Genomic DNA, 22,680 nt, shown 5'->3' with positions numbered 1-22,680 from the left:
ACATTTTAATTCCAGCTTGTTCAATGAAAGTCGTCATTGGTTCAACGCGTCAAAATCGGAGAGGAGAATAAATGGTAGCAGCTGTTCAAGCGATTCAAGGAGCAACTGGATCATTACCACGAAATATTTCTGTAATAGACACACTTAGTGAGGTAAAGAATGGAAAGATTGCTGTTCGTGTCTTAAATTGAGGAAACGAAGATATTTGGCTAAAACCCAAAAGCAGAATTGGAACTTTGCATAAAGTAGAAATAGTAAAGTCAACAGAGGATCATTACGATATCGACGAAAAAGCAGAAGACAATATGAATGTGAAATCTGATGTAGAATTCCACATTGGTGATGAAGATTTTACTGAAAAACAGAAAGCACAGTTTGACGCTTTATTAAAGAAACATTCTGATGCATTTTGTCAAAATGATTCTGATTTGGGACATTCATCTCTTGTTAAACATTCGATCAAATTAACTGACGAAATACCCATTCGTGTACCACATAGAAGAATTCCACCCAATCAGTTGGAGGAAGTGAAACAACATTTGAGTAAGCTGTTGGATCAAGGAATTATCAGAAAAAGTAACAGTCCTTTCGCATCAGCCATTGTTATTGTTTACAAGAAGGATGGAAGTATAGTGTTGACTATAGACAATTGAACAAGAAGACCATCAAAGATGCATACCCCCTCCCGAGGATAGAAAAGACTCTTGACATGTTACATGGTGCTAAATACTTTAGTTCCATAGCACAAGGATACTATCAAGTGGAGATGGATGAGGAATCAATTCCCAAGACAGCATTCAGAGTTGGTACCGGAGGACTCTATGAATACCTTCGCATGCCTTTTGGCCTGTGCTACAGTCCAGCCACTTTCCAGCGGCTTATGGAGGCTTGCTTTAGTGAAGAAAATTTTGAAATTCTGTTATTATATCTTGATGACATTTTCGTTTTCTCAAAATCTATAGAAGAACGTTTTGTTAGACTCAATATTGTGTTTTCTAAACTTAAACAGCATGGACTTAAAATGAAACCTTAAAAATGCTGGTTTTTCCAAAAATCTGTGAAATATTTAGGACATATTGTATCATCTGAAGGAATTTCTACTAACCCAGAGAAAACAGCAGCTGTGAAATCGTGGGCTAAACCAACTACAGAAAAAGAATTGAGATCTTTCTTGGGAATGGCTGGATATTACCGCCGCTTTGTGAAAGACTTTTCCAAAATCGCAAGACCTTTACATGAACTTACATCTGGTGGAAAGAAGTCGACAAAGAAAAAGAAAGTGAAACGGATTTCCATTCCAGAGTCGTGGACAAAAGAATGTGATGATGCATTCGAAATTCAAAAACAGAAACTTACATCTTCGCCAGTACTTGGATATCCTGATTTTAAACGTGAATTCATCGTAGAAACTGATGCAAGTATGGATGGTCTTGGTGCCGTGTTATCACAACAACAGGAAAATGGCAAAGTTGTTATTGCCTATGCATCAAGAACACTTCGACCGCAAGAACGAAACATGAACAACTACAGTTCCATGAAGTTAGAGCTACTTGCTCTGAAATGGGTCGTAACAGAGAAGTTTCGGGATTATTTACTTGGATCTCGATTCATAGTTTATACGGACAACAATCCATTGAGTTATCTTCAGACCGCAAAGTTAGGAGCTATGGAAATGAGATGGGCTAGCCAATTAGCACAATTCAACTTTGAGGTGAAATTCCGATCTGGAAAATCGAATCGAAATGCTAACGCATTAAGTCGAAAACCTATTCCAAAAGTTAGGACTGTGACATGTCATTCTGAAACTGCAGTTCAGAGAATCGTGTGTAGTTCCGCATTGATGGATTTATCGAAGGAAATAACTGTTACGCCAACTTATGTTAACGCCATACATGCAGAATCAAGAATAGATGCTACATCAACGCTACCAGGATATGAAACAGCAGAAATAGCGTCATTACAACGAAATGATCCATTGATTAGCCGTGTTATTTACTAGTTGAGGTCATCTACCAAACCGTCTACAGTACAGTTGAAGCAAGAAAACAAAGATGTTAGGAAACTTCTGAAACAAAGAGACAAATTAAAGTTTGAAGAAGATATCTTGTATCGAACCATAGAAATGGAAACTGGATAATTAACTCAACTTGTGCTTCCAACCATATTGAAGGATCATGTGTTAGAATCTCTCCATAACCATGCAGGACATCAGGGATGTGAAAGAACACTATCGTTAATTCAGAAACGGTGCTACTCATAGCAGGGATTTATCAAGGCTGTTTTTACTACCGGTAAACGGTACCTTTCCCCTCTTAAAAAAGTGCAAAAATTCCCATTTTTCAGAGGGAAATTCCCTGCTCAAACAGAATATTTCACACATCGTTTGTGTTTTCGTTTTTGTCCGATTGAAGTTTAACGTGCATATCGTCCTCGTCATTTAAACGCTTTTAAAATGAGATCATGAAGTATAGCATATTCAAGCTTCTAATTGATATTGAACGGTAAACCAATCTGCAATGTCGCACAACGCGAAGTGTTATATAAAGCGAATAAGAAAGAAAGATGCGGCCGGAATGCCGACAATTGCAAAACTTTTTAAATTTGCATCCAAGAAGAATGACGATAGTGACAAATCTGCAGAGATAAAAGACTGTGGAGATGAAAGTCAGATGGAACATGAGTTGGAAGAGGGGAAAAAAAACGATGTCAGTAGTGAAGGTGAGGAATCAGAGGTCGAATCGGAATGTGGAAAAATTAGTAGCCCCGTTAGTGAAAAGATAAATCAAAGACTTTTTTCGTCAGAGAAGTACGAAAATAGGTACAAATGGCTGTATTACAGCTATCCCAACAGGGGATACATGTGTAAAGTTTGTGAGATGTTTTCAACGAAGTCAGGAATATTTACCAAAGGCTGTTCCTTAGGTGACCATTCAACAAGAGTATTAGAAACTCACGCTGTTAGTGCTGCCCATAAAGATGCAGAACAAATTCAAAGTAGCAGAAAAGTGGAAGTGTTTATTCAATTATCCTTAAAAAAAACATTCAAAAAAATTAGAGAGGAATACTTTAAATAGGAATGTTATCAAAAAACTTTTTCAGTGTGCAAATTTCATGATCCATAAGCAATGGGTACTGTCAGAGAACTTCTCAGATTTTGTGAAATTCGTTTCCCATCTTGGTGTTGATGATATTCTTTGTCACTTAGAAACAGCCCCCCAAACTGCAACCTACTTATCTTCAACTAACAGTTCTTTAACTGAACTCATAACCATTTTAAGTGAGCGCATTGAAAGACATTTGCTGTTGTCTCTGAGAAATGCTGAAGCCTTCACTCTGTTAGCTGATGAAAGTTGTGATGAGGCTGGACGGGAACAGTTTGCCTTGTATGGAAAGTGGGAAGATGGAGTAGGAGAGATCAAAGAACGATTTTTAGGCATTATTAACGTTCCAAAAACAGACAGCGAGTCATTGGTTAACCAGATTAAACATTTCATGACGGCAAAATACATTCAGGTGAAAAGAATGCGATTTGATGGAGCTAATGTTATGAGTGGAGAGAGGACAGGTTGGTATAACTATTGATATTTTCTTTTAAAGTAATTCAGAAAAATAATCCAAAAGAAAGATTTTTTAGAAATTTAAGTTCTATTTAATTTTAAGTTTTTAGATATTTTTCTTATTTTTTTTAAGTATCAATATTGAAATGAGAAAGATTGAATAATCTCTTCAACATGAATAATTCAGTACAGAAATTTTAGACTATATCCTAAGATATTTAATTAATTTAGTCACTATTGTAGGTGTGCAAAGACGTCTACGCCATGAGTCACCACATGCCCTATATATGAACTGCAGGTGCCACAAGCTAGTTCTCTGCCTTAAACATATTATGAAGATGCCAGAGTTTGCTGTCCTTCAAGAGGTCGATTCAGTTCTTCTTGGATTGTGGAAAGTCTTTGAGTACAGTCCAAACAAGTTCAGTGTTTTAAGGAAGTACAAACTACATATGGCAACAAGTCACTGAAGCTTATTCGGGCTGCAACCACAAGGTCAGTGTTAATGTAATTCATAATGCAAATAAATTTCATATTAAAGAAATCAGTTTTATGGAACAAGTGTGCGGGTGATCATTCTCAATATTTTGTCTTCAGACCTATTGTGATTTCGATCTCTCAAAATGTATTTCAAATTGCTCATACTTGATTTGTAGGTGGTTATCTCACGGAGCAGCATGCTGTAGATTTGTGTCCAGGTTTTCACAGATACTTGATGCACTTGATAGTATTTATGATGATCGAAAGGAACCAGAGGTGTTTGGGCTTAGATGTGCTATGTTGAGAAAGGATGTTGTTGCAATGATTTATCTATTGTGTGATGTGCTTCACATTGTGAATGGACTGAGTACTTTTCTTCAGACTGAAAACCTAAATTTCACTGATGTACCGCACAAAGTTGATTCTGCAGTCAACAAACTGCATATATTGATAGATCAGTTAGGTGATAGAGGGAACAATGATCATCTCACCTTCAAAAATTGATGATGCTTTTCTTGAAGTAATTGACAGGACAAGTTTACAAAGAAGGCTTCGGGGAAATCAGTTACATATGGATTACAGCCCAGAGAGATTTTTGATGGAGACTGGCATACCATTTATCCATAGGTTACTAGGCGAGATTGAAGATGCATTTCATGTATCACCGGTGTTGAGGGCTTTTTGGACTCTGGATCCAAGAAATTTACCAGATCAGATCACAGAGTTGGCAAACTATGGAGAGGTAAATACTAAATTTTTGTACCAATGGATGGCTGATTTTTTTAATACCATCCAGGGCATGCATATATGACATGCCTATGTTTATATATCTCTGAATATACGAGGGTTGTCCCAAAATAATGTAGACAAGACACATAATTTATAATCTGTTCACTGCAATTTCATTAGACTTCTATGTTTTCTTCAATGACCCTTTGGCAAACAATGCTGAAAAGTTCAAATCTGTACTTTATTTATTTCTCGAGAAAATGAATAATTAGTAACAACAAGTTTTGTCAGGCGGCGCAATGTGCGACGTCGAAAATTTCCAGTTTTACGTTGTTCCTAAACCCTCCACATCGTTTACGATAACGTTTACGTTTTATTTCCGAAAATGTCTAAGAAAAAATAATATCTTTAAACATGTACCCAGCATGTACATTCAATATATATTTTAAAATATTTTTTAGGTACAAACGATCTGTCTGCTCCAAACTTGTCCTGTATTACTTGTTGTCTAACGTCCGTCTTACCGAAATGTGTCGTTCAACATTTTGACGTCCATTGATATCGTTCGGGGTTTCTTTTTTCCACTTAGTGTCATCATACTTGTTCAAATATTTTGAATGTTGTTTAACTACTTATTCATAAAACGCATTTCTCATCGATTTTGTTAATTTCATTTACTTCCAAAGCCGCTGAGGATTTATTTCATGGTCTTTACAATATTGTATCAGTTAATGCTGCGCCGCCTTAAACGCTGACAACGTCATTTTATTACTAGTTATCTTTTCAACTTGTCACAAAACGCGCTATAAAATGTTTAAAAGTTTTGTTATAGCCAAAACATTTTTTGAGTAAATAATAGAACTATTATCAAATATCAGTGTATGTTTTATTTGAATTTTTTTCATTCGAAAAGTACTTTTCCGCCCATTTTTTAATTCATTATGTTGATTTTAACCTTTTGTTTTCGACATTGCGCCGTATGTCGAATTTCTGATCTAACATGCTTTCATTTCACTAATTTAATCTCAAACAATATTCAATTTTAAAACATTATTTGAATGCAAATTTCTTGTACCCTTTGTGGCACAAATTTCATCTTCCTTTGTCTTCGAGTAACTGAATAACGCCACTTGTCTACGCTATTTTGGGACAACCCTCGTATGTACTTCATGTCATGACGTGTTAATTTTGATACAGGATGATGTCACGAAATTGGCAGAGTTTTATGGTTCTCCCAAAGAAGACCAGTTTCAGGGTCATATGGTTAGAGTACCTAGTGATCTTCAGTCTCCTCAAGCAGCAGTTGCAGAATTTCGAGCATTCAAAACACACATGTTCGTAGAAAGGTATGAAAAAAAATATATTGACAGAGAACAAAAACAAAGTTTCAAATTATTAATTTTATTATTTCATTGATTCTTATTTTTTTCTTTCCTAAGTTTTATTACTACTTCTTTTTTGTGAGCCAATATTAACATTACAGTTTACATTTAAAAAACATTATACTAACCGAATGAATTCAATTTATCGTTTCTAACCTAAGAAATTTTGTTTTCCAGTTATAGTTTTCCATTTCATGCCAAGGCAAAGTATCTGAGAAGAAGTGAACATACCAAACTAGACAATTAATCTAATGGATATTGAGTCTGAATCTGATGTACCTGGTGTAACATGATCAGGAGAACTTGATGCACATATTAATTATTTTCTCTTGTATGAAAACTATTTTCTAAAGTAATGTAAATGACTTTTTTGTTTGTTCAATCTTTATCATTTTTGTTTTGTTTTGATGCATTTTTAATCCATATTATAAATCTAAAATTAATATCATCACTTTCAACATTCTTTCCTTGATCCATCTAAAAGTTTAAGGTATTAGTGCAAACAAGAACTGTTTATAATGTAAATGCTTTGTAAATTAATAAAACGCCTTGTGTAAGAGCAAACATTTTTCCTTTTGAAATTTCACAATAAACAAAATATGAATTCCATTCTTATTTTCTATTACATTTCTTTAGTCAACACATGAGGAGATTTGGGACCATTAACACAGCATCCCTTTACGCAATGTGCAAGAGAGATGGGCTTGATCAGTTGTATCCAAGTGTAGTGCAACTGTTAAACTTCGCGCTTATAATTCCGTGTTCCACTGCATCTGTGGAGAGAGGGTTCAGCTTGATGATTTCTCTGTGCACCAACCTTAGAAACAGACTAAGTCAAAGCTCTCTGGGCTCTCTAATGAGAATTTGTAGGGAAGAAGATAAAGAATCATCCAATGATTGTCTAGAAGATCTTGTAGAAATGTTTAAAAACAAGAAAAACAGAAAAATTGATTTGTAGATTAAGGTGGCTCACTTCACCTTGAAATGTTTTCCCAAATCATCAGAAAATTACTTGATTATAATAGATATCATAATGGATAAGAAGTATTTAAGTCAAATAGGTAAAAAAGTGCAATTTTGAAAAATGAAAAATTACATTTTCGAAAATTTAAATCAATAAACATGAACAAAAGTTCCAGTCGGGTTCGAACTCATGATCTGTGGTTCAGATGCCCAATACTTTAGCCACTGAGCTACGACGATATACAACTAAATCTAACGATATAAACAGTTTAACAAAATATTTAAATCCCCATCTTGTGATGTAGTGTCTTAAAAAGTATAAGTCTGGGTGTAGTGAGGTACCTTAATTAGAATACATGTACTTGCCTCATTTGATTTTACCTTTGTTATTTCACATTTTCAATTTGTCTAAAAAACGTGCAGTTATTTTGCTTTAATAGAGGTATAGAAATAAACTTCAGAAGCTCTCAGAATGCAGGATTTTGCTCCTTTATTTTAAAATTTTTCCGGGGGGGGGGGGGGGCATGCCTCCGGACCCCCCTAACATTTTCGCGCCTAAGGCGCTCAGATCGAGCCTATGGCTCTCAATTTCCTCTTAGAAATAAAAAGGGTAGTAACATTAAATATCTGGATAAATCCCTGTACTGGCCAACCATGGTCAGGCACGTAGCATCGTTTTTGAAAGTGGGGGGGGGGGGGGGGCAGACCCATCCAAAAAATCTTGACAAGCAAAAAAAAAAAAAAAAAGGTAAATTTAAAGTTTCCAAAAATCTTCAAAATCCTAATCCGGGGGGGGGGGGGGGGGGGGGGGGCAGACTCAACTATGCTTCCAAAAAAAATTCTTCCGTACCATAATTTTTTTCCTCCAAATCATGAAATTCCTAATCCGTGAGGGGGGGGTGCGGTTACTTCCATTTCACTACTCATTTCCTTATTTTCATATCAATTTTTTACTAACTTCCAAAAATGTGGGGGGGGGGGGCCAACTCCATTATAATTCATTTATTTATATGTAAATTTTAAAAAATTTGTTGCTGCGAGAAAAAGTGGGGGGGGGGGGGCCAGGCCCCCCCCTGCCCCCCCCCCCCCCCCCCCCTGATGCTACGTGCCTGATGGTGAAAGATGTTGAACTGTTTTGTAAAAGCTGTGAAAGATGCATGGTAGCCAAAGCTCCTATTCCATCTATACGAACACCGATAACCAGTTTACTAGCATATCAGCCGCAAGACATTTTAGCGATAGATTTTACTGTAATGGAACCTTCATCTGGTGGCAGAGAGAATGTGCTTGTCATGACAGACATTTTTAGTAAGTTCACACAAAATGTTCCAACGAAAGACCAAAAAGCACTGACAGTGGCAAAAGTTCTTATCAAAGAGTGGTTTTTCCATTATGGAATACAAAGGAGAATTCACAGTGATCAAGGGAGAAACTTGGAGAGTTCCATAGTTAAAGAACTTTGTGATATGTACCATGTCTCGAAAAGTAGAACCACCCAATATCACCCGGAAGGAAACGGACAAGTTGAAAGATATAACAGAACTATGCATAATTTGTTAAAGACCTTATCACCAGAACAGAAACGGAAATGGACAGAACATCTACCAGAATTAGTGTACATTTACAATTCAACGATTCATTCGTCAACTGGATATACACCGTATTTTCTTATGTTCGGTCGTGAACCAGTGTTACCCATCGACCATTTGTTAAGAATATCTACTCCAGACCCAGACAGCATCGATAAGTACCTTTCCAACCATAAAGAGAAACTTGGAATTGCATTTAATCATGCAAGGAAAAATTTAGAGGAAAACGCAGAGAGAAGACAAGAACATTATAATAAAAGTGCAAAAGAAAGTGTCATTCCTGTAGGAACCCGAGTTTTAACCCGAAATCGTGTGCAAGGAAGGAATAAGATTCAAGATGTGTGGGACCCTACTCCTTATAAAGTCATTAGTGCATTAAGTGATAACGTATATTCTATTCAATTAGCAGATGGTTCAGGACCAGTGAAAAATGTAAACAGAAGAGAAATTCTTAACACCGGCGAAATTATTACAGAGGAACCAGATGTGGAAATTCCAGTTACAAATTTTGATGACTCCGATGAGGAAGATTCCTATTTCAAGGTGATGCATTGCGACCAAAATGAAGATATCGAAGAAGAAACAGTAAATACAGCAAGTGATACAGAGCAGCCAATTGTTCTGCTAAGACGTTCCACGCGAGCTACCGCTGGAAAACATTCGAATCCAAATCGTCTACCTAAATCTGCTGTGTCTGTTCAAAGAACTGTGATTCAAAACAAAAACTTTCAAGAACTCAGTGATGCGGTTGTTAACATAGGTGCTGCATTGGCAACAAAGTTGAATGAAGCGTGGAAACAGTATTAATTGTGTATTACTTTCATACTGTTATAAACTGTTCATATGTATGAATTTTTTTTATGATTGACTGGTGTAATTTTTTTCTCACCTTATAATATATTCATCCTGTTTTATAACAAAATTTGTTCCATTGCTGAGGGCAGCAATAACAAACTGGGGGAATATGTGAGATGAAGAATTGTATATCAGATTTTTTTAATACATATTTTATATATAAGTTTCAAAATTCAAATAAAAAAATAGAGGTTCCTCTTGGGATTGAACCCTGGCCGCTGGAGGTGATGACCACTGTCTTATCAAGTAGGCTACGGATGCTTATGTAAAAAGATGTGTTTTTTTTTATTACATTGTAACGGGATGGGAGAAATAATGACGGACCAGACCGGGTTTCGAACCCGGGCCCCCTGAATTTCTAGTCAGGTGCTCTACCAACTGAGCTATCTGGCGCCGGTATTCGAACCGGTCTGACCGTCACATTCCTCCCCCCTTAAATGATCTTCGTCCCTGAAGATCACCCCCAGACTCTTCCCCTGGCAGGAGTTCACCTGTCAGTTCCAGGGGTTAGACACGGCACCAAATGTAACGGGATGGGAGAAATAATGACGGACCAGACCGGGTTTCAAACCCGGGCCCCCTGAATCTCTAGTCAGGTGCTCTACCAACTGAGCTATCTGGCGCCGGTATTCGAACCGGTCTGACCGTCACAACATCATAATACTGTTAGTTAATCTATAGGAAAATAGTTTGATCATTTTGAACACATATGTGAATTAGTATTATTTTGATAATGATAATGTAAGGTACTTTTCATATAGTGTACGGATATAAATAGTTTTTTTCTTGAAAGTAATTTTATAAAGAAATTGATTTTGTTAGATTTTCAATTATCATAGAGATTATAAATTTCGGACAATAGCCATTTTGTTTGTGACCATTGCTGAGGACAGTTGAGAAAACTTTTACATTACCTACCAGTGCATGTAATTGTACAATTGTATACAGTATATACAGTTCCTTTCACCCTTATTTAGGGTAGGTATATGTGTACTTGAGAAATTATTGATTATGGCATTTACATTTTGTCAGAGTATATTTTTAATCTGCAACATTGCATATTCAATATTGTAATAGGGTTATTTCTTTTTATGACATCATTTATTAAATATAAGGTAAGTAGAAAAACAATATATTGTAATTGAACATATGTGTCATTATTATAGTAATTGAATTAATTGTGATGCATTGTGATTGTGAAGTTTATATGTGTATTATGTTTTGTAGGAGTGTCACCATAATATCATGCATTTATCTTGCATGTTAACATAACTAAGTTGCATGTCGACATAAATAAGTTACATGTTAACATAAAGAAGTTGCATGTTAACATAAATAAGTTGCATGTCGACATAAATAAGTTGCATGTCGACATAAAGAAGTTGCATGTTAACATAAATAAGTTGCATCTTGACATCAATAGGTAGCGTATCTAGCATCTTGAATGTCACATGTCGGCGATATTTGAGATTTTTTATAACTCTTAATTGATTGCAGTTTTCTTGCATGTCAACATAGTTATGTTGCATGTTGACATAAATATCTTGCATGTCAACATATTTATCTTGCATGTCCACATAATTAATAGAAAAATAACTTGCACACAAGGGGCAGAGATATGCCACCATAAGAAGGCACATTGTAAGTCAATAATAAATTAAGCCGCTAATTTCCCAGCACACTTTTGTGAACAACTGTGAAACAATGGGAAATCGTCATCTGCTGATACTTCAACAAAGAATAGTGGCTATAACAAGTTAAGTACCCACTGATATAGCGGGAAAAAAATGAAAATTGTGATTTTCTGGTAAGTTTTTAAAACATTGCTTCTTATCAATTTATTAAAACTAATACACACTAATATGCATACATATTGTTCATACCACTTTAGTTTTATACTTATAATCTGATATACATGTTTATATGTAATTGTTATATATGTGCATATTTTCATAGGCGATCAAGAACACATATTATTTTTGGGGGTCTTTTAGTGGGTGCATGTGCTTTCACATGAAAACGCATGTACGTAAATAGCATATGTTGTCTCAAGATTTCAAGGTCAAGGTGAACGTACCGTATGCATGACGAGAGAATAAGGTTTACCGTGAATACCACATCTACCTTGTCTGTTATCTACCTGTCGAATTAACTGTATATTCGGGAATTTTGAATATGACCTGAATTTTATTTTATTTGCAAATTTGCATTTTCATGATCTTCATTTACAATTTATTATAAACCAAAAGTTACAAAAAGAAATGCAATTCTTATTTCATTGAACGGGGGGGGGGGGCATTTGACTTAAACAGTCAGAAAAGGCTCTGGCATTTATATCTATATACAGATGTGAGACATGTATATCCACATAAACTTCGCCAAAGACTTCTTTCATAAACATGATAAAGGACTTCTGTTTCTTCGTGTGACTTTACATTAAGCCTATTCATAATTTTTTTTCCATCAACCTCTGACTAAATCTCGCGAGTTACGCCAAAAAACCCAGAAGGGGCACGATTCTAGGACCGTTACGAATATTAGGGCCTTCAACGTTACTTCTAAATAAGCGTGAATTTTGCTTTCCGGAAATGTCTACTAGTTCCGTTTATGGTTTTACTTTTATCGACCGGTGCTTGTTTCCTGCAACATATTTACATTATGTAAGTTCACAAATCAGTCATTTGACGGCAAAATTTAGGATATTATACTCATCGGAAGATGATTCAGTGACAAACTTGTATATTTGTCAAGGACCGATATAGATGTAACATATGTGAGTTGCGCATAGGAAGTAAAAATTGTCAAATCTGGAAGAAATTTTATTATAATTTTGTGGCACTTCGTGTTAAATCAGACACCTGACCTGAGGTTTGCCGAAAACATTCCCATTATCCTGTTATTTTTAATGTGTTGTTCTGTTGATTATGATGATTTGTTGATGGCAATATATTTTGATTTATTTAAGGTTGTTACAGAAGAATTCCAGATTGTTATTTTTATTCAACATCTTGCTTAGACTTCATCCGTCTGCAAACTTTTTCTCCATGGGCGACGAGATGTCTATATTTGAAATGTGTGCAAATAAGATGCTAGTGGTTCAGTGCAATTTTAAATTGTAAGGAGAAAGGTACAAGAGACTAAGCGTGATATAAAGATGGGGTATATCTTTAAACTGTGCATGTTTAAAGGATTTCCACTTTATGTGCTAAAATTGCAAATTACTTTTAAACTGCGTTTTACGCGACTTTTTTTTTTGACGGAATTATTCATGTCACCAAATGCGAATTATCAATAATAAATAATTAAATCTAAAATGCTCCAAATTCTATGATATAATGTGACTTTTTTGAAATAACGAAATGTTGTTTTCTGGAATTTATAGATTCGTAAACTCCTTTTTAAAGCGCTAAGCATAGCTGCAGCGCTTTTTTGTCGCCAGATTTCTGAACCTACTTCCACTTTCGTTTTCGCGTTTCCTATATATCGCCACCTACTGGCGGATGCTGGAGAAGTCGTACTCTGGAAAAATCATAACTATAAACTAGAAACGATCTCGTTGCGAGCAACGAGGAGGTCTTCCGTCCGATTTTTAGAAGAGGAAATGACCTTGCCTTTTATCTTCATCAACGAAACATATCAGGAAATGCAGATGTGATCTCTTAAAGAGCGGTGGATGAAGAATTATATACCCCGTTGGATCCCTAATTTGAAGGACCAGCCCCATTTTATTTCATATTAAATAAGAGGTCTTTTGACCTAATAACACGTCTAATAACCTGTAATAAAAAGAAACCGAAGAAAAAAAGAGGTTCTTCCTTTGTAAACGGAAGACCCTAATAACAATAAGAATAGAAGGGTGTTCCGCTGAAGACGGAAGACCCTAATATTAAAAAACTGTTTTTGTCTAAATCTTAATTGAAGAGTGTTTTTCGACTTGTACTACAGTCCAACAACCCTTTTATGTTGAATATTTTAGTTAGAAAAAGAAATAAAAAGGAGAGAAAGTAATAGAGAGAAAGAGCAAATCTTGGCTCCGGCGAGATTAGAACACACAACCTTTGCAGGTGTCTCAAAACATGGCTGACACGAAATAATTCCCGAATTTGTCTTTGAATTTGGGGCGTTTTCGCCCGGAAGAGGAGCTGAGTTTTTGTATGAGATGAAAAACAACGTGTAAGATGTCTGACTATTCAGGTTTGGTAACAGTGCGAGGTCATTTGAAATATTGATGCGTGTTTGTGTCTGGAGGGGGTTGAAAAGACCCGAGCTTGATTTTCGTCTTAAATAAATCGAAAATAGAATTTTGAGGTGTGGATCTCGGATTCGGTTAACAACAATTAGGGGAAGTCCTAAAACAATGACTGATGCATTTTACCCATGTATTTCAGTGTTGAGATTTTTTTTTCGTGTCGTTTACTATTATGCTTGAATGTTTTATTTCAGCAGGATTGATACAATCTTTATAAATGTAGAAATAACGAAATCAGTAACACGTAAATTTATTCGGTAAAAATTTGATGACAGTAATTTCCACAGCTCTAACATTCATAAGTAGTTCACACGCTATCGTACATACAGACAAAATGGAAAACAAGAAATATACATGCAACGGAAATATAACGCGGCTGCTTACATCCCTTGTACTCTGTAAATTTTAAGTCTCCGTACAGGCTATACTCGCCGTTTGATCTCAGGAATTTCTTCTTAATTGTTCAATCCGCTGCATATTTGGCAGACAATAAGAATGGGGTCCAAGGTTTTTTTCTACAGTCACGTCAAGCACGCCAATCGAAACTCAAATGCCCAAAAATTTATAACTCTCTTAAAAATGAACGAATATGTTTGGTCATTAGTACAGTAATCTAGAATTGAATTAGGTTGAAAATAAAGGCTCACGTGAAAGATCCAGTAAAATAAGGCCAGAAAAACTAAATGATTTTGTGAATAGGAAAGGGGGGGTGGGGGTCGGTGCGTGTACAGTGTGTAAATTTAATTTCGACGTATAGGCAACAAGCGCTGTTAATCTCAGGAATTTCGTCTTAATTGTTCAATCCGCTGCATATTTGACAGACAATAAGAATGGGGTCAGAGGTTCATTTTCACGAATTTTCATTAGGATTGAGTGAAGGGCTTGGGAGTTAGAATTTTTTTTTACAGTACATGTCAAACACAACAACTAAAACTCAAATGCCAAAAGCTTCATAACTCTGTTAATAATGAACGAATTGGTCTGGTAATTAGTACAGTAATCTAGAATGGTAATTAGTTGAAATTAAAGGTCGAAGATCAAAGATCAAGTAAAATCGGGCCCTAAAAACTAAATGATTTTATAAATTGGGAAGGGGGCGGGGGTCGGTCGGTGACTTCTATATTAAACGTAGAATATTAAATTCTAAATATCACATATTGCAATATGTGGTATTAAATAAAATACATATGTTAAAAACAATGTATAAGCGTTGTTTGAAAGATGTAACTATTGATTTTTTTTTTTTACATCTGTTTATTTTTAGGCTCAAACACTCATAAACGGGTGGTCAGTTTTCAAATTTTGTCGCAGTCACCCGTTCGTTTGTATAGTTACGAGTATAAACTTCGGAGGTTTTTCTTAATCCCAGACAGGCAACAGATTTGTATCAGTATATAGACATGCACAAAAAAGGAAAAAGTACACCATCTTTAATAAAAATGACTTTTTAGCGTTGACTTCCAATCAGTAAGAAGACGATCATTAAACAATGAATTTCAAATTATTTGAATCCATAGACATTATCTTGTAACTTGAAATAAATACATGTATAATTTTTGGACGCCAGTGTACATTTAGCCTCTATCCAATTTACTGCATGTTACCTGTACTTTGTTCTTATGTACTTTAGAGAGAGAGAGAGAGAGAGAGAGAGAGAGAGAGAGAGAGAGAGAGAGAGAGAGAGAGAGAGAGAGAGAGAGAGAGAGAGAGATTTTCTAGTTTTTTGTAGTGTTTAGGGAATCTGTATATCAGCAACGTATGTCAATAAACGCATGCATACATGCAAGCGTGTATCTATGTATGTGAACAAATACTAATCAGTCCTCCTTTTAAAGCCATGTAGAATAACGTTGGTGCATTGCTAAATGTTGTGTGCATACAGTCATTGAGATGGCGGCATTTCTTTGATGCCGGCAAAGCGACCCAGTGAACTCTAATGCGGTCGTACTTCAGGGGCGCTTCGGCGGCATGTCTTTGATGGCGGCGATGCGAACTGCTGACAAAAACGAGCTCTATATTTGTACTAAAAAAGCTGTTATTATTTTTATTTATGATGAAAATAAAACGGAAAACAATAAAAACCATCATTTTAAAGGTAAAATTGTTAAACAAAACAAAATTAGGGAAGAAAAAATAATCGGCACTCGGGGATGGAACCCGGGTCGCCTGGGCACAAGTCCAACACTCTAACGACTGAGCTACGCGGACTCTCGCTTCAAAACTTTTGAACTCAAAATCTCGGGAATGCCTGAATCGATTTTAACACGAGTTTCATATTCTGAAGTGTTTTAAGCGTCTCTATCGAATAAAAACATCAATAAAATTCAAATCTAAAAATTTGAAAAATTAAGGTTTTTCATTTCCTTCCGGTGACGACCGGAAGTGACGGCGGACGTTCGGATATGCAAAGGGCACTGCGGCCGTTCACTATCTACCTTCTCTGAAAACTTGAAGGTTCTATCGTAAATACTTTTTGAGAAAAATCGTGAACAAGCAAAAACGTAAAATCTTTAATATCTCGGTACCGGAAGTGACGACCAAAAAAAGCCCGTGTACTTTTCTTACAAATTTTGTCATGAATAAGATCTGAAAATTTCATAAAAATTGGCTGAAGCATTTTTGAGAAAACGTGACAGAAAAAAAAAACAATAAAAACTAGACACGATCTCGTTGCGAGCAACGAGGAGGTCTTCCGTCCGCTGAAGACGGAAGACCCTAATATTAAAACACTGTTTTTGTCTAAATCTTAATTAAAGAGTGTTTTTCAACTTGTACTACAGTCAAACACCCTTTTATGTTGAATATTTTAGTTAGAAAATTAGACAAAAAGGAGAGAAAGAAATAGAGAGAAAGAACAAATCTTAGCTCCGGCGAGATAAGAACACACAGCCTTTGCAGATGTCTCAAAACATGGCTGACGCAAAATAATTCCCGAATTTGTCTTTGAATTTGGGGCGTTTCCGCCCGGGAGAAGAGCTGAGTTTTTGTATGAGATGAAAAACAACGTGTGAGATGTCTGACTATTCAGGTTTGGTAACAGTGCGAGGTCATTTGAAATATTGATGCGTGTTTGTGTCTGGAGGGGGGTGAAAAGACCTGAGCTTGATTTTCGTCGTAAATAAATCGAAAATAGATTTTTGAGGTGTGGATCTCGGATTCGGTCATTACATGTAGTACAGTAATCTAGAATTGAACTAGGTTGAAAATAAAGGTTCAAGATGAAACATCCAGTAAAATCAGGCCAGAAAAACTAAATTATTTTGTGAATAGGAGGAGGGGGGGGGGGGTCGGTGCGTGTACTGTGTAATATTAATTTCCCAGTATAGGCAATAAGCGCCGTTTAATCTCAGGAATTTCGTCTTGATTGTTAATTCGCTGCATATTTGGCAGAAAATGAGAATGGTGTCCGAGGTTCATTTTCACGAATTTTTATTAGGATTGAATGAAGGGCTTGGGAGTTATGATATTTTTGCAGTACATGTCAATCACGACAATTGAAACTCAAATGCCAAAAACTTCATAACTCTGTTAATAATGAACGAATTGGTCTGGTAATTAGTACAGTAATCTAGAATGGTACTTAGTTGAAATTAAAGGCCCAAGATCAAAGATCAAGGAAAATCGGGCCAGAAAAACTTTATGATTTTATAAATGGGGGGGGGGGGGGTGTCGGTCGGTGACTTTTATATTAAACGTAGAATATTAAATTCTTAATATCACAAATAACACAATTTCTAAACAAAATACATATGTTAGAACAATGTATAAGCGTTGTTTGAAAGATGTAACTATTGATTTTTTAACATCTGTTTATCTTAGGCTCAAACACTCATAAACGGGTGGTCAGTTTTCAAATTTTGTCGCAGTCACCCGTTTGTTTGTATAGTTACGTGTATAAACTTTGGAGGTTTTCCTTAATCCCAGACAGGCAACAGATTTGTATCAGTATATAGACATGCACAAAAAAGGAAAAAGTCCACCATCTTTAATAGAAATGATTTTTTAGCGTTGACTTCCAATCAGTATGAAGACAATCATCAAACAATGAATTTCAAATTATTTGAATCCATAGACATTATCCCGTAACTTGAAATAAATACATGTATAATTTTTGGACGCCAATGTACATTTAGCCTCTATCCAATTTAATGCATGTTACCTGTACTAGTTCTTATTTAAATGCTAAAACATTTGTACTTTGAGAGAGAGAGAGAGAGAGAGAGAGAGAGAGAGAGAGAGAGAGATTTTTTTATAGTGTTTAGGGAATCAGTATATTAGCAACGTATGTCAATAAACACATTTATATACATGCATGCGTGTATCTATATATGTGAATAAATACTAATCAGTCCTCCTTTTAAGGTAATGTTGAATACTTATTTAAACGTGGGTGCATTGCTAAATATTGTGTGTGTCATTGAGATGGCGGCATTTCTTTGATGCCGGCAAAGCGACCCAGCGTACTGCAGGGGTACTTTGGCGGCACATCTTTGATGTCTGCGTTGCGACGAGCGTATGAATTTAGCGAACTGCTGACACAAACAAGCTATCTATTTGTAATTTAAAAAAGCCGCTATTATTTCTATATATAATAAATATAAAACGGAAAACATTAAAATCCATCATTTTAAAGATAAAATCGTTAAACAAAACAAAATTAAGAAAAAACCATCATTCGGCATGTTTTTGATACCGGCAATGCGACAAGCGTCTAAATTTAGAGAGCTGCTGACAGAAAAGAGCTCCATATTTGTACTGAAAAAAGCCGCTATTATTTATAATTATGACAAAAAAAAAACGAAAAACATTCAAATCCATCATTTTAAAGACGAAATCATTAATCAAAACACAAATAAGAGAGAAAAAACATTCGGCACTCAGGGACTGAACCCGGGTCGTCTGGGCACAAGTCCAACACTCTAACGACTGAGCTACGCGGACCCTCGCTTCAGAACTTTGAAGTCCCAAATCTCAAGAATGCGTGGATTGATTTTAACACGAATTTCATATTCTGTAGTTTTGAGAGCGTCTCTATCGAATGAAAAAATAAAAAAATTCAAATCCAAAAAATTGAAAAATTAAGGTTTTTCATTTCCTTCCGGTGACGACCGGAAGTGACGACAGACGTCCGGATATATGAGAGACACTGTGGCTAACGACTCTCTACCACCACTGAAAATTTGAAAGTCCTATCTTGAATACTTTTTGAGAAAACGCGTGAACAAGCAAAAACATAAAATCTTTAATATCTCGGGACCGGAAGTGACGACCAAAAATTTGATCGATAAATTTCTTACAAATTTTGTGCTCAGTGAGGTCTGAAAGTTTCATGAAAATCGGCTGAAGCGTTTTTGAGAAAACGTCAAAGAAAAAAAAAATAATAATAATAGGGGAAAAGAAACAAAGCAATAACAATAAGGTCTTCCGTTGGAAACGGAAGACCTTAATAATAGTGAAAAAGAAACAAAGCAATAACAAGAAGCTCTTCCGTTGGAAACGGAAGACCTTAATTATATGCAATTGGGAGAACATGCAGATGCATTTGTTCTACCAGTATTAAATTAACAATAAGTTTCATTTTAACGGGTGCTCCAAAAGCCATATCATGATGATTTATTTCGAGAAAAAAATGGATGTTATATGCATTAAGTTGTATTTTAGGTGTTTAGTAATAATTGGAATAATTCTACAATATCAATAGGTTTTGAGTGTTTTTAAATGTAATATGTTACAGTTATGAACACCATGTTTTATATAAAAATGCAGAATTTTTATACACAAAATTTTTCGATTAACACCGGGCCCCTTCCACGATAATTTGTGGTGCTTTTTATAAACATTATTTTAGGCTTTGTTTCCTGTATGCAATATTTCAGAAATATTTTTCTTTCAATTTGCATTGATACGTAATTTTATAATTATCCAAAACCAATAATTTGATTATTATTTATGAAAAAAAACATAACTGTCGAGTTACTTTAAATACTACAGTAAATATATGTAATTATTATAATAATCTTTATAAAATGATACCAGCTAACTTCGTTTAATTTGCAAATATGATTTTATTTATGATTTATGTGCAGTATGGACAAATTACGCAGTAATAAAAACACTTTGTAACAGTAAAAATTGAAAGTGATGTGTAAGATTCAACATTGCTATGAATTAAATATAACTTTTAGATATTTAAATGAATTCGCGTATTATGTGATAACTGTACCCATTATATTGGTATATATGAAATAAAACTTCTTGCCAATTTAATATTGCTTGATAACGTCGAAAATATACTAAAAGTTTTCTATCTGAGTTCAATTTTTCTAAAAGAACCCGTACATGGCTACGGGTTTTCTTTAATACGACCTCTGTTATGCTGATGAAAACATTTCTTCCATCCAATGGCAACTTCTTGGGCCTTTCCGGCAGACCTTATATGTATTGCAGGTGTCACTACAGTATTAATGTTTACTATAAATCCCTACCATAAATGCGCATCTTTAGACACAAGTTATAAATTCAAAACAAACTTCTGCGAAAATCCTTTTGATATTTTTTAAAACAACACTTCTTCTCCAATTTAGTATAAAGAACACAAGCAAGGCACAAGAGTTTTTTACGTCGAAGTTACACGTGTGCTTGAAAAGCACAAGATCTAGACCACAAGCCAAGAACTTATCACCCGTCTTCCCATAAAAAACAACACACATCACAAAAAATGACCTAGCTCGCATTATTTCAAAACGTGAATAGTCAGACATCTTGCACATTTTTTTTCATCCATAAAAAGGTAGCCCCTGTCGCAGGCGGAAACGTGCCCAAATTCGAAGGAGAATTCGGGAATAGTTTTGCCTCAGCTAGGTTTTGAAGTGAACCTAGTACGGTGAAATATTGTTGTGACATCTGCATAGGCGTCCATGACAACATCCTTTTAATAAAACATGTTAAAAACACGAGACTTTTTACGTCTGATGAGATGTGAGCTAGACTTCATCAAATTCAATGATATACCCTTTAATATACCTCAGAATAGACCGTCTAGTTGATGCTTAAATGAAAAGAAGCGACTCCATTTTGATATTCTAACATCAGGTAATGTTAATACATTAGGGGGTCTTTGCATGGTGTATTGTAAAATAAGGCTGAAAATATTGTTCAAACACCAAAGTTTATATTTTGAAGAATAAGTAGCATTCCCTGCAAGGCAGATCTGTAATGCGGTTAGTATTATATTACTTTTGTCATAACTTTTTGGCCTTTTATTTTGCGATAATATTGGTATCGTAATTTGCCACTTTTTTAGTGTTCATTAATTATTTTTTCATTTTTTGGTTTGGAAGTTATCAAGTGTAAAAACAAAGAAATGATGAAAATTAGCAAGTTATTTAAACATAATTATATATTAATCATCATTTGATCGTTGTTATTGGCGACAATCTTATTTTAATTAATTTTCTTCATAAGAAATAATGCACTCTGCAGCTCTGCTAAACAGTTGCGAACTCTGTTTAAAACTAACAAGCAATATCATTAAAAATTACTACAAATGATCTCGATTTCCAGAAATTGCTAAAAAAAATATTAAAATCAAGCATTTTTCAACATGCTTTAAGGCAGATTGTTATAGGCCTACTGTAAATTGTAAATCTTGACTTTACAGTCAAATGGATAAATCATTCTATGCTTCGAAAATAAAGATACACTGACATTTATTGCGAAATGCTTTTATTATGATTTTTTAAAAAGTCATCAGCATTTTGTTTTCATGTAACACGACAGCATGCATTAATCATTAAAAAAATTATGCATTCTATAACCGAGACATATCCAAATCCTACATTATTTCTGAATTCTGAGTAAGTGCATTTTTTCTCAATAACGAACAATATGATTCTTTACATGTATTTTCATATCAATCGATATATTTTGAACACTTTTTTCTAGACTTAGTGCTTTTCAGTACTTTCAGTACTTTTATTAAAGTCTACATTTGATCAAATTATCTTTCGATTCGGACTACATTATATGTAGAGGTATCAAATCATACCGATATAAACATTTTTTCAATGTTCTCAATAAAAAATAAAAAAAACCTTATGATTAATCAATGTTTAATTCAAAACAGAGGTCGATCTAATCAATGTACAATATACAGTCGCGTGCCATAAATGAGTTCGCAAAACGGGCGCCGAAACATCTTTTTTTCTGTAAGGTAGATTTTTAAAACGAAAACAAAGCCAATTTTCTCTAATGACCAGAATAAAAAACTCGTCCGATGATTCTCCGCCTTTTTTCTGTTAAAGTTAAAAACTGTTTCTTTATGCTTAAATGAATAAGAGGATAGACAAATCAGCCTGAACAAGATTTTTAGTAGTATATTGAACTATGTAAACAAAAAATGACACAAGCCTTGCTTACATGACAAAGAATTGTGAGCCCAGTATCTTGCTTATAACTCCACGACATACTTTCAAATTTCATTTGATCATTAGAAATGCATTCCTAAAGCATTGTAAATAATAATAAGAAAAATACAATTTGACCAAAATCGTGACCATGTCCCTTGAAGTCCAAATTAATTAAATGAGAATCAAAATTGATCACTAAAACTACATTTAGTAAAATTATAACAGATTTTTAAATAAAAGTATTTAAGATAAATTATATTTATAATTTGTCATGTAATAATTTTAATCTCTAGATTGACCCCAATAACCAACTCTCTGAACCAATTGGTGAAGTTTTCAACCCATCGTCGGAAACCAACGGCCAGTCTCGCATACCCTTACTGACCGTCAGGAAACCCACGGCCAGTCTCGCATACGCTTACTGACCGTCAGGAAACGTATGCGAGACTGGCCGTGGGTTTCCGACGATGC

The 22,680-nt window shown here is 35.0% G+C and overlaps 1 protein-coding gene and 1 pseudogene across 1 annotated transcript in view; both read left to right on the top strand.

Annotated features, from left to right (window-relative positions):
• The first annotated feature begins 305 nt into the window (after nucleotides 1–305).
• LOC136275586 (uncharacterized) lies at nucleotides 306–6,969 on the top strand (annotated as a pseudogene).
• Nucleotides 6,970–12,202: 5,233 nt separating this feature from the next.
• LOC105332995 (peptide methionine sulfoxide reductase MsrA) overlaps nucleotides 12,203–22,680 on the top strand; it is a 52,871-nt gene continuing 42,393 nt past the window's right edge. The window contains exon 1 of the mRNA XM_066083883.1: nucleotides 12,203–12,325. Within this exon, the coding sequence (XP_065939955.1) occupies nucleotides 12,324–12,325 (2 nt within the window). The 5' untranslated portion in view covers nucleotides 12,203–12,323. The remainder of the gene's footprint in view (nucleotides 12,326–22,680) is intronic.

Source organism: Magallana gigas, chromosome 5, assembly GCF_963853765.1.
Source record: "Magallana gigas chromosome 5, xbMagGiga1.1, whole genome shotgun sequence".
In the NCBI taxonomy this organism is placed as follows: domain Eukaryota; kingdom Metazoa; phylum Mollusca; class Bivalvia; order Ostreida; family Ostreidae; genus Magallana; species Magallana gigas.
This window is presented reverse-complemented; position numbering and strand designations above follow the sequence as displayed.